General features: G+C 40.7%; 1 protein-coding gene across 1 annotated transcript; it reads left to right on the top strand.

Annotated features, from left to right (window-relative positions):
- The first annotated feature begins 4523 nt into the window (after positions 1-4523).
- On the top strand, positions 4524-11983 carry LOC139154799 (elongation factor Tu, mitochondrial-like). The gene is made up of 11 exons (XM_070729789.1): positions 4524-4632; positions 8172-8218; positions 8330-8492; positions 9228-9394; positions 9633-9737; positions 9844-10008; positions 10097-10229; positions 10385-10489; positions 11067-11218; positions 11369-11488; positions 11647-11983. The coding sequence occupies exons 1-11, from the start codon at positions 4581-4583 to the stop codon at positions 11815-11817; spliced, it is 1380 nt and encodes a 459-aa protein (XP_070585890.1). The 5' UTR covers positions 4524-4580; the 3' UTR covers positions 11818-11983.
- The last annotated feature ends 239 nt before the right edge of the window (positions 11984-12222 follow it).

Here is a 12222-nt window from a genome sequence, read left to right as displayed (position 1 = left end):
CTTTCTCTCTCTTGCCTTCTTTCTCTCACACTCTTGCTTTCTTTCTTTCTTTCTCTCTCTTTCTCTCTCTCTCTTGCTTTCTCTCAACAAAAAGTTGCGAGATTGGAACCTGAGCTTCCTTCTTCACGGCACGCCTGACCATGACTCGCGGCACACTAGTGTGCCTCGGCACACTGGTTGAAAAACACTGCCCTAGTCAACCACCAGGTTCTCCCCCCACCCTAGAGCTATTAACTCATCTTGGCCAACAGATGTCCATCCACTGAATGCATTTATGCTGCCACCTGGAGGATCTTCTGCAACTATTGTGAATGAATGTAGGATGTATGAATCTGTTTGTTTTTAATTGTGGGTTTTTTAGAATGCAATTTTACGTAGGTATATAATAAGTTGTAAACCACCCTGAGTCTCAGGAGAAGGGTGGCATAGAAATTAATTAATCAATCAATCAAACAAATAAACTAGTGTAAGGGTCCCCAGTGTTCTTCCACAGACCTATCAGTGGGCTAGCTATTGGGGTTCCTCAGGGAGGCATTTGATAAGGCGTTGTTGCCCCTTATCAACATGCTCAAGAGACAAGTGACAGCCTTGTCATCAGTTCTGGCCTGTGGAGAGCTTTCCTCCTTATCTTAGCGTTCCCTCATTAAACGCTTGCTACGAGGAGCCATGCTGAAATGTCACCCAGTGTCCCATTGCTTTCCAAATTGGGATTCATTGTGCTGGACTCCCTTCACCGCCTCATGCAGAAAGTGGCCTTCCTGGTGGCCATATCTCCGGAACTGCCTTCTGCCGCACGAATCCCAGCGACCAGTTAGGTCTCACAGAGTTGGCTTTCTCCGGGTCCCGTCAACTAAACAATGTCGTTTGGCGGGACCCAGGGGAAGAGCCTTCTCTGTGGGGGCCCCGACCCTGTGGAACCAACTCCCCCCAGATATCAGAGTTGCCCCCACCCTCCTTGCCTTTCGTAAGCTCCTTAAAACCCACCTCTGTCGTCAGGCATGGGGGAATTGAGATTTTCCCTTCCCCCTAGGCTTATAGAATTTATGCATGGTATGTCTGTATGTATGATTGGTTTCTTAAATTGGGTTTTTTAAATTAACTTAAATATTAGATTTGTTTACATTGTATTGTTGTTGTTGTTAGCAGCCCCGAGTCTATGGAGAGGGACGGCATACAAATCTGTTAAATAAATAAAAATAAATAAATAAATAAATAAATAAATTACATCGGCGTGCAGGATTTCAGAACTGGTGGCCCTGTCTGTCTGTAAAGACCGGTGCCTCTTCTTCCCAGATAGGGTGATGCTTCTACCTTTTCCCCAAAGATAATCACCTGGTACCACAGGGCCCAGGATCTCACTTTGCCAAGTTTCTGCCTGTATCTCTCCCATCCCCTGGACCACAAGTGGCCCACCCTAGACATTAGATGAGCTCTGCACATCCACCTGAAGAGCTCTGAAGGTTGGTGTAGGTCAGAGGCCCTCTCTGTCTCTTATTTTATATCCTCTATGGGGAAAAAGGTGTCCTCGGCCAGAGTTAGGAGGCGGATCCAGGCCATCATAGCTAAAGCTTATGACCTGGCGGCATCTCCCCATCCTATGGGCATCACTGCCTATTCCATTAGGAGCCCCGCAGTGAGTGCAGCCTGGTCCATGCGGGCATCTCTGGAGGAGGGCTGTAGGGCTGCCACCTGGGCGACACCCTCTTTCATTAAGGAATATAAAATCGATGCCTTTGCATTGGCCGATGCAGCCTTTGAGCACAGAGTCTTTCACAGGTCCTTCCTCAGTAGGGGATGGGGACCTAAGCTCCCTCCTGCGGGACTCCTAGCTTTGGCAAATCCCACACTGGATAATAGCGCCATCCACTATGGAGAATGGAACGTTGTTCCTACCTGATACATTCATTCTCATAGGTGTGGAGCTATCATCTAGACCAGTGTTTCCCAACCTTGGCAACTTGAAGATATTTGGACTTCAACTCCCAGAATTTCCCAGCCAGCAAATGCTGGCTGGGGAATTCTGGGAGTTGAAGTCCAAATATCTTCAAGTTACCAAGGTTGGGAAACACTGATCTAGACCCTCCCCTTTCTTTTAGCTTAGGTCCCAGCTAGGTTCCTATGGGGGATAAGAACTGGAGTTTCTCCTGTCAGTCCTGCGCTAATGCTTTTGAGGAAAGAGTTGCTTCTATAGATTTCTGGGTGCATGGTTACCTGACCACTTTCGTGGTGTCTTCTCCAATGATTGATCCCAATGTTCTCTTCTCGGTGGCACTCTCAGGATGACTGCTGATGACCACGACCATGACTTCCTCTTGACCACACCTTGTGCTGTGGCTTCGTCAGAGGCAGAAAATGTCACTAGACAGGCTCAGTCATAGGTGTGGATAATAGCTCCACAACGTATCCGGTGGGAACAACATTCCATTTTCTCCAATCCTCTGATGAATGCATGTTCTGCAGGACTGGAATGTGCAGAAATATAATTTTCTTCAAACTCCCAGACTTTCTGGTATTGTGTTTCAACGTGGGATTGAGGGAATTGTAGTTTCACCACATCTGAAGGGTACCACATTTCAGAAAGGCTGATTTTTTATTTATATTATATTATATTATTATATTTATTATATTATATTATTATATTTATTATATTATTATATTATTATATTATATGTTTTAGAATTTATTTGCTGCCCTTCTAATGGACTCAGGGTGGCTTACAGCAATAAAATAATACAAAGTTAAAATACTTTAGTAAAAAGATAAAACAGGTAAGAATGATAAAAACCTATATACAGTAAATAGCTTATAGTCATCATTCATTCATTCATGCTACTGGCCAGAACGGGGCCTGTCGATGTGTGTTTTCATTGCCTTTCGAAAGATGAGGAAACATTTCAGTGTAGCATATTTAATGCCTGTCTTTTGCTGCTAAAAAAAAAATATTATATTTAGTCTACATCTATTTGCTAGCAATTTTCACCCATAACTTCTAGTAATGTTTGTATTTTAGAGGTTGGAGAATTTTGAAAAATGAAACTTCCAGGATTGAGAACCACTGCTTTAGACTAAACATAGGCTTGGCTTCCAGCTCATGCTCCTTTTAATCATAACTTGACTGAAATATTCACTTTAACCTGTTCTCTAGTGGGACAGGTAAAAGTGAATATTTTAATATCCTCTCTTCTACTATAGTATCTGTACATATTCCCAATTTTTCTCCACAACAGCCTGAGGTGAGATTCAGTATTCCTATCACCAACCTCCTCCCATTTATGACTGTAACTTATTGCTTGTATCCTTATGGTTTATATTGTTTGCTGGTTGCTTATTTGTACCCTATGACAATCGTTGTGTTGTACTTCCTGATTTTTGACAAATTTATCCTTTTTTTATGTACAGAGAGCAAATGCGCTGAAGACAAATTGCTTGTGTGTCCATTCACATAAGGCCAATAAAGAATTCTATTCTATTCCTTACACTTCAATGGCAAAAGATGGGATTTGAAACAAGAGTCTCCATAGGTCCTTCCTCCAATAATTTTCTCATTTCTACCAAACTGATAAAACTATTTATCTATTACTACCATTATTTCTTACCATTCCTATCACTCATCTCCTCCCACTTATGACTGTAACTTGTTGCTTGTATCTTTAAGATTTTTATTAATAGTTTCCCGATTGCTTATTTGACCCCTATGACAATCATTATTGTACTTCACGATTCTTGACAAATGTATCTTTTCTTTTATGTATACTGAGATCATATGTACCAAGATAATCACACTTGGCCAATAAAGAATTCTATTCTATTCCTATTCTTCTGTTCTATTCCTTCCTCCAATAATTTTCTCAAGTTTCTACCAAACTAATTAAACTATCTATTACTACTAGTTTTTTCTCATCACCCATCTCCTCCCACTACTTGTTGCTTATATCCTCAAGATTTTTATTAATATTGTTTCCTGATTGCTTATTTGACCCCTACGACAATCATTAAGTGTTGTACCTCCTGATTCTTGACGAATGTATATTTTCTTTTATGTACACTGGGAGCATATGCACCAATAACAAATTCCTTGTATATCCAATCACACTTGGCCAATAAATAATTCTACTCAATTCCTATTACAGTAGTTCTATTTTTCTTATTTTTAATCTCTTCCTATTATTTATTTTCTATTCTATTCCTCACGCTTCAATCAAGATGGAATTTGAAAAAAAGACTGTCCATAGGTCCTTCCCACAATAATTTTCTCGAGTTTCTACAAAGCTTTTCTTCCCTATTTTAAAGTATTTACTTCGCCGCTCAAAAAAAAAAGAATTTTGAAGCAAACCGGAAGCTAAGCCTCTAAAACAAGACAATACCCAGGATAATTTAATCTAAACCGGGTTGGGGAGGGGGGTGGGGGTGTCGTAGGGCGGGAAAGCGGATCCTCGGCCAGAACTAGAACCTTTTAAAAATGTATTTATTTTGTAGGCGGAAGTTGCGACATCAGGCGCCTGCCCTCTCTTTCCCTCTCGGGCATTCCGCGGGTCAGGAGGAGCGGCTGGTGACGATTCTTCCGGGAGGAGAAAGGGAAGATGGCGGCCTCTGCTCTGCTGCTGGCGCGAGGGCGGCTGTGCGGCGGTAGCGGTCAGTTAAAGGGGACGTTGGTGAGGGAGGAGGGGGCGGCGGGTGGGGTGGGGGGAGCGCGAGCGGCGGTGGGAGGAGGAGGGTAGCAGGTCCCGATGGCCAGACGGGAAGCCGAAAAAGGCGGGCCGACGTATTTTCCATCCTTTCATGGGTCCCCTCCGGAGCGTGCCTGACCTTCTGCACCTTCACCTAGTCTCCAGTTCTGGGCATGGAGGATGCCTGAAGGCAGCCAGGGGAAGGAGAAAAACAGATCCCCCCTCCGATCCGCGGTCGCATGCAATGTCTTCTTTGTCCTCTGATAATGTCTGCGTATAAAAGCATCGTTTCCAATGCACGTGGGAGACACACCAGGTTGCGGAAGCACTACACTGACCGGGGCTGGGCGAAACTCCTGTGCAGTTTATTAAAGCCGTTTGCTCTTGCTGTTGATCGAGACCAGAGAATATGCTACTACCGCCATACCCATCTTGCCTTTCCCTTCTTGACTTATATAATTATGATTTTAATTTTATGCCGCTTTTAATTTTGAGTCGCTTTCCAATGTGTGTGTGTGTATTCTGACAGCAGATATCAATCAGAATTTTTTTAAAAAATTTATACCATTGTGTTCACAGTAAAACTGACAATAAAAGTTATCATAAATTTTATAAACAAACCATATAGGCATACATATGTTCACACATATAGACATACACATACAACACACACACACACACACACACATATATATATATTGGAGTGTAGATTGAAGTTGTATCTATGTACACACACACGTGTGTGTACATACATACACATTTCAATCTACACTTCAGTCTATATATTTCTGCTCAAGGACCATTGTTAATATGATTTGGAATCTAGCAACTTTATGGGAGACGTAAATTGATTTTTACCCCCAATAAATTTTGTTTCCCTCTCGAGGGACGTTTCAGTCATTTGTGTTTCTTGTTTTATAACCAAATCCTTTTGAAAAGAGTCTGCAATAATTACACGGTTCTGAAGTTTTGTGTGTTCATTTCTGGCCTATTAATTGCTAATTCTGAATGAATTTCTGACATTTACATTAACGGTATCACAAAATAAAAAATTGAGAGCGCCAAATGTGTTTAATGTAGAGAAGATGAAAGGAGAATATACAAAGTAAGCTGATTTGAAATATGCTATACATAGTTTTAATACATTTTATACATTGAAGAAAGTAGGGAAAAGAAAAGAAGTAGTCCACTCAGGTATGAACTAAATCATATCACTGATGAATATACAATAAAAGTGACAAATAGATTGAAGGAATTAGATCTGATATACAGAGTGCCTGAAGAACAAAGGAGAGAGGTTCCTGATATTGTACAAGAGGTAGCAACTAAAACCATCCCAAAGAAAAAGAAATGCAAGTAAGCAAATAGCTGAGGAAACAAGGGAAGCCAAAGGCAAGGGAGAAAGCGAAAGATAACACTCAATTGAATGCAAAATTCTAGAAAATATCTAGAAGAGATAAGATCTTAAATGAACAGTGCAAAGACATGGAAGAAAATAATAGCATAGGAGGAATAGAGATCTCTTCAAGAAAATTGGACATGAAGGCAATGTTTCATGCAAAGACAGGCATGATAAAGGGCCAAAATGTCAGGAATTTAACAGGCAGATGAGATTAAGAAGAGGTGGCAAAATTCATAGAACTACTATACAAGAATGAGTTTAACATCCCTGATAACCATGATGGGTTGGTCACTGTCCTCAAGCCAGGCATCCTAGAATTTGAAGTCAAATGGGCCTTAGGAAATCTGAGCAACAACAAAGCTAGTGAACATAACAGTATCCCAGCTGACCTATTCAAAATCTTGAAAATCGGTAAAAGTGCTACATTCAATTTTCGAGCAATTTGGCAACAGTGGCCACAGGATTGAAAAAGGTAAGTTCACATTCCAAAGAAAAGTAAAGCCAAAGAATGTTCAGACTATCACACCCATTTCACATGTTAATAATATGCTTAAAATCCTACAAGCTAGGCTCCAACAATATGTGGATCAAGAATTCCAAGAAGTACAGGCAGGATTTTGAAGAAGGCGGAGGAATCAAATTGCCAACGTACGCTGGATCATGGAGAAAGCTAGGGAGTTCCAGAAAAACATCTGCTTAATTGACTATGCTAAAGCCTTTGATTGTGTGGATCACAACAAATTCTGGCAAGTTCTTAAATAACTTCTTAAAGTTATTATTTGTTTCCTGAAATACCTATATTTGGGTCAAGAACAGAACTGGACATGGAACCACTGTTTGGTTTAAAATTAGGAAAAGAGTCCGGCAAGGTTGTATACTGTAGCCCTGCCTATTTAACTTATATACAGAGCACATGATGAGAAAGGCGGGGCTAGATGAATCAAAAATTGGAATTAAGATTGCTGGAAGTAATAACAACCTCAGATATGCAGATGATACTACTCTAATGGCAGAACATGAAGAGGAACTAAAGAGCCTTTTTATGCAGGTGAAGGAGAGTGAAAATTTGGCTTGAAACTCAACATTAAGAAAACAGATTATGGCATCTGGTCCTCAATTCCTGGCAAATAGATGGGGAAGAAATGAAGGTAGTGACAGATTTTATTTTCCTGAGCCCTAAGATCAATGCAGGTGGGGAATGTGGCCAAAAATTAAAGCACGCTCCAGCGGAGCAAGCCACTATGACAAATCTAGACAGCATACTAAAAAGCAGAGACGTCACCCTATCAACAAAATGCGTATAGTCAAGGCTATGGTTTTCCCAGTTGCAACATGGCTGTAAAAGTTGGACCATAAGATTGAGCACCAAATAATTGAGGCCTTTGAACTATGGTACTGGAGAAGACTCTTACAAGTCCCTTCGACTGCAAGGCGATCAAATTGGTCAGTCCTAGAACATCAACCCTGACTGCCCATTTAGAAGGCCAGATCCTGAAAATGAAACTAATTTGGCCACCTAATGAGAAGAAAAAACTCACTGGAGAAGAACCCAACGCTGGGAAAGATTGAGGACAAAAGAAGAAGGGATGACAGAGAATGTGGTGGCTGGACTAAGTCGCTGAAACAATAGGCTTGAACTTAAAATAGACTCCAGATGGTAGACAACAGGAAGGACTGGAGTAAGGTTGTCCATTGGGTCATTATAAGTTGGACATGACTTTGCAACTAACAACAATACATATTTTTTGCAAAATCTATATTTGTTTCTTGGATTGAATGCAGTATAAATCAAATCATTGCACAGTGATATAAAAGTTCTGCCCAATCTAGATATGCTTTTCAAGTTACCTGAAGTTCTGAGCATATACGTGGTTTTTGTTAAATGTCTATACTGAGAGTTGTATTCAATGATACAAAAAGGGAAGGAATGGAACTGAGAATAACAATGTCCAAAGATAATAGTTTGGTTGAAAATATAACAATGTCAGTGGGCTATGTGAAATACAATTGGACGTTTGAATATGAAGTAGTGAAGTTCATAAAAGCAGAATACTATAAGCTAATGAAATTCCCATCACAATCATTGTATTCGTGTCTTGTAGGCCTGCGTGGATGCCTGTCTCAGTACTTGCAAAATATACTACTCAAGGTAAGAAACATTGACATCAATGAACAGAAAAGACAAATGTGTTGATAAAAGTTAGAGGTAAAAATTCAGAGATTTTAATATTGTAACCTGGTTCTCTTTTTTTTTTTGCAGCCACCAGTACATAGCACAAGCTTCAGTGGACTAGAATTCCCTGTTCGATGTTTTGCAGTTGAAGCGAAAAAAGTATTTGTAAGGGACAAACCACATCTCAACATTGGAACAATTGGACACGTGGATCATGGCAAGACCACATTAACAGCAGCCATCACAAAAAGTGAGAGTTGGGGGGAAAAGGGCACATTTATTAAAGGAGAACAAATAAATATTTTAAGCACCTCCCTTTTTTATTTGCTAGAGAGCTATTGATTTAAATCAGTGGTCTCCAACCTTGGCAATTTTATGACTTGTGAAATTCAACTCCCGGAATTCCTCAACCAGCGCGTGCTGGTTGCCAAGGTTGGAAACCCCTGATTTAAAGAATCACCAGTAAAGTATTGGACTAGGACAGGGGTAGGCAAAGTTGGCTCTTCTATGACATGTGGACTTCAACTCCCAGAATTCCTGAGCTAGCATGATTGACGTAGGAATTCTGGGAGTTGAAGTCTACAGGTCATAGTAGAGCCAAATTTGCCCACCCCTGGAGTAGGGCACTAAGCTAGAGCTATTGGTAAACAGGATGGTCTAAAATTAATACTTGATATTTTTTAAAAAAGTTGCCAGGGGTTACAGGGGTTTTTTGTGTTAGGTGCTTTAGCTGTTCTCAGTCATCAGGATTCCCATCTAGAATCTCAGCCTTTGTATTTGGAATAAAAATGTTATCCTTCAATAAGAATCTTGATTGGTGGCTATCACAACGTATTTGAAGCTGTTGAAGCTGTTACCCAGCAGCATTCCAGAGGGTTTCAGATCAGTTCAAACATTATTTCAAAGTCTCATAGTGCCAGCCCGTTACATGCATCAGTTTAAATGTACCCCTGATGCCATGTTCATATTTATCTCTTTCTTCCAGTTCTTTCAGAGACTGGAAGTGCCCAGTACAAGAAATATGAAGACATTGATAATGCACCAGAAGAGAAGGCCCGGGGGATTACAATTAATGCCTCCCATGTAGAATATTCAACAGCCAACCGCCATTATGGCCATACAGATTGTCCTGGGCATGCTGATTATATCAAGGTAGGCATGGGGAACTAGATGCCAAGGAATATTTTTAAGAATTCCAAAATTCCTATTTTGGAACCGCTGGCAGGTTCTTAGTGGTCGTACTTGTAAGATATATTTAAATAAATGGATGATTTTGGGGGGGGGGTGTAGGAGAGAGAGAAGTGCCTTTTCTGTTTGATAAATTTTATGCCAACCATAATATGAAAGGATGTTTTTCTAAGCTCAATGTTTCCCATTCTTTGGTCTATAGAATATGATCATTGGGACAGCACCCTTAGATGGCTGTATCCTGGTGGTGGCTGCAACAGATGGACAAATGCCACAGACTAGAGAGCATCTCCTGCTTGCTAAACAGGTTGGTTGTGATCTAAAAGACACACCTGGTGATCTGATATATTTGTTCAGATCGGACAAATTTAAGCAATTTCCCTTTGTTTTTTAATCTTCTCACACTATTCTAGATTGGAGTGAAACATGTGGTTGTGTACATCAACAAAGCTGATGCAGTTGACGATAAAGAAATGTTGGAACTGGTGGAGCTGGAGATCCGTGAACTACTTACAGAGTTGGGTTATGATGGGGAATCAACTCCTGTAATTATAGGGTCTGCTCTGTGCGCCTTAGAGGTCAGTGTTGTGTTGCACAAACTCTGCTCCCTTTTATTTCCTCTCTTTTATTAAGATGTATTACTAATTCCTGTGGGGTTTTTTGCAGAACCAAAATCCAGAACTGGGATTGAATTCCGTCATAAAGCTTCTGGATACAGTGGATGCATACATCCCCTTGCCAAAACGTGACCTTGATCAACCTTTTCTGCTTCCTGTAGAGCGTACTTACTCCATTCCAGGTACTAAAACATCACATTATACTTTGCACCCCAAAGTTGGGGATCTATAGCTATTTTATATCTTATTATACCTAAGGTATAAAATAGCTATAGATCCCCAAATTTGGGGATTAAATTATTAAGTAATTATTTAAACTGGTTCTAATTTGTTGTAGGTCGAGGCACTGTTGTAGCAGGTACCCTTGAACGTGGTATTCTCAAGAAAGGGCAAGAATGTGAATTTGTGGGTTACAAAACACATTTGCGCTCAGTTGTGACTGGTAAGTAGAATTCCCCCCCCCCCTTTTTTTGTGCAAGATTGGTCTTCTATTGGCTTTTTTTTAGCTTAGTTTTTCTCATGTTACTGGTCTGTTTCTAAGCAGTTATGACCTGGAAATGACTGAGGCATTCCTTGAAGTACATGTAGTTCTCAACTTACAACTACAATGGAGCCCAATATTTATGTTGCTAAGTGAAATTTGTTAAGTGAGTTTTGCCCATTTGATGAGTTTTCTCACTACATTTGTTAAGTGAGTAACTTTGGTTGTTAAATTAGTAACATAATTAAATGAATCTGGATTTCTCCATTGATTTTGCTTGCCAGGTTGCAAAGCCGGATAACATGATCCCGGAATACTGCAATCGTCAAAAATGCGAGTCAGTTGTCAAGCATCCAAATATAAATCATGGGGATGCGGCAACAGCCATCAAGTGTGAGAAAGGGCCATAAGTCTTTTTATTCATTGTAAATTTGAATGGTCACTAAGCAAACTGTTACAAGTTGAGGACTACCTGTATAATTTTATGGACTGAAAGGCTGCACAAAATTTTCAGAAGTGTTTGTGTAATTGGCTTCAGGTGTTGAGATGTTCCACAAACAGTTGGATCAGGCACAAGCTGGAGACAATTTGGGCGCTTTGATCCGGTCTGTGAAACGAGAAGATTTACGTCGGGGATTGGTCATGTGTAAGCCTGGCTCCGTCCAACCACATCAGAAGGTTGAGGCTCAGGTGAGTGAGGGAGATATATGTGGGGAGACAGAATACTAGGATGCTGTTTCACATCATGTAGGTGGCTGAGACACTAGCCTGATATCCCCAAAGCTGTTCTCCTACACCATAAAGTTAACACAAGAAAAATAAATTGTGTTGCTTTCATAGGTTTATATCCTGACCAAAGAGGAAGGTGGCCGTCAAGGATCTTTTGTGACTAAGTTCATGCCAATTATGTTCTCCCTGACCTGGAATATGACTTGTCGCATAGAATTACCTGAGGAAAAGGTTTGTATCACACTTTTCCCCAATAATTTCTTGTGCGTGATCACTGGGGTTTGTAAGAGGTTATTCTCAATATTTCTAGATTGCCAAATTTCTTGCAGTTTGTGGAGGTCTAACTGTAGGTTGCCATCTCTTTATACCTTTCCTCTTGTTTGCTGTAGGAAATGGTGATGCCAGGCGAGAACGTCAGCATGAATCTCATACTGCAGTACCCTATGGTCTTGGAACACGGACAACGATTCACTCTGCGTGATGGATCTCGAACCATGGGCACTGGAGTGGTCACAAAGATACTGCCACTAGCTCCAGGGGAGGATTGCTGGGATAATTAAGTTGCAGCAGCTGGAATTGGACATTAATACTTCCTAGAAAACTGACCACATTGCATCCAAGTCTGTCTAGTAGATGAACGGGGCAGTCTTGGCTCAAAGAAGAGGGTTCCACCAAGGGGTGGGAGCAAGGGTGAAAATTGTTTAAATAAAAATAATTAAAAAGTGAGCAGCAGCTTTTTTTTCCCCTCTCCCCCCCCTTCCTGACTCAATGAAAATGTGCTGATGAAGCTTCAAAACATCTGCACCACAAGCACACAACCCTGCTATGCAACCTTAATCCAGCATGCAAAATAGAAGATAATAGAAATAGAAGATATGTAGTTTGGGGTTTAACTGCAAGCTTCTTAGTGCTCTGGGCTTTGTTCCTTGGTTGCAGACATTTCATTATCTAAGCAGATAACATTT

This window comes from Erythrolamprus reginae, chromosome Z (assembly GCF_031021105.1).
Source record: "Erythrolamprus reginae isolate rEryReg1 chromosome Z, rEryReg1.hap1, whole genome shotgun sequence".
Lineage (NCBI taxonomy): Eukaryota > Metazoa > Chordata > Lepidosauria > Squamata > Dipsadidae > Erythrolamprus > Erythrolamprus reginae.
This window is presented reverse-complemented; position numbering and strand designations above follow the sequence as displayed.

Bases quoted from the DNA above. Each gene is read 5' to 3' on its own strand.
- LOC139154799 (XM_070729789.1), top strand. From the start codon at position 4,581: ATGGCGGCCTCTGCTCTGCTGCTGGCGCGAGGGCGGCTGTGCGGCGGT. The intron at 9,738-9,843 runs GTTGGTTGTGAT...ACACTATTCTAG, and splicing joins ATCTCCTGCTTGCTAAACAG to ATTGGAGTGAAACATGTGGT. The intron at 11,489-11,646 runs GTTTGTATCACA...TGTTTGCTGTAG, and splicing joins TAGAATTACCTGAGGAAAAG to GAAATGGTGATGCCAGGCGA.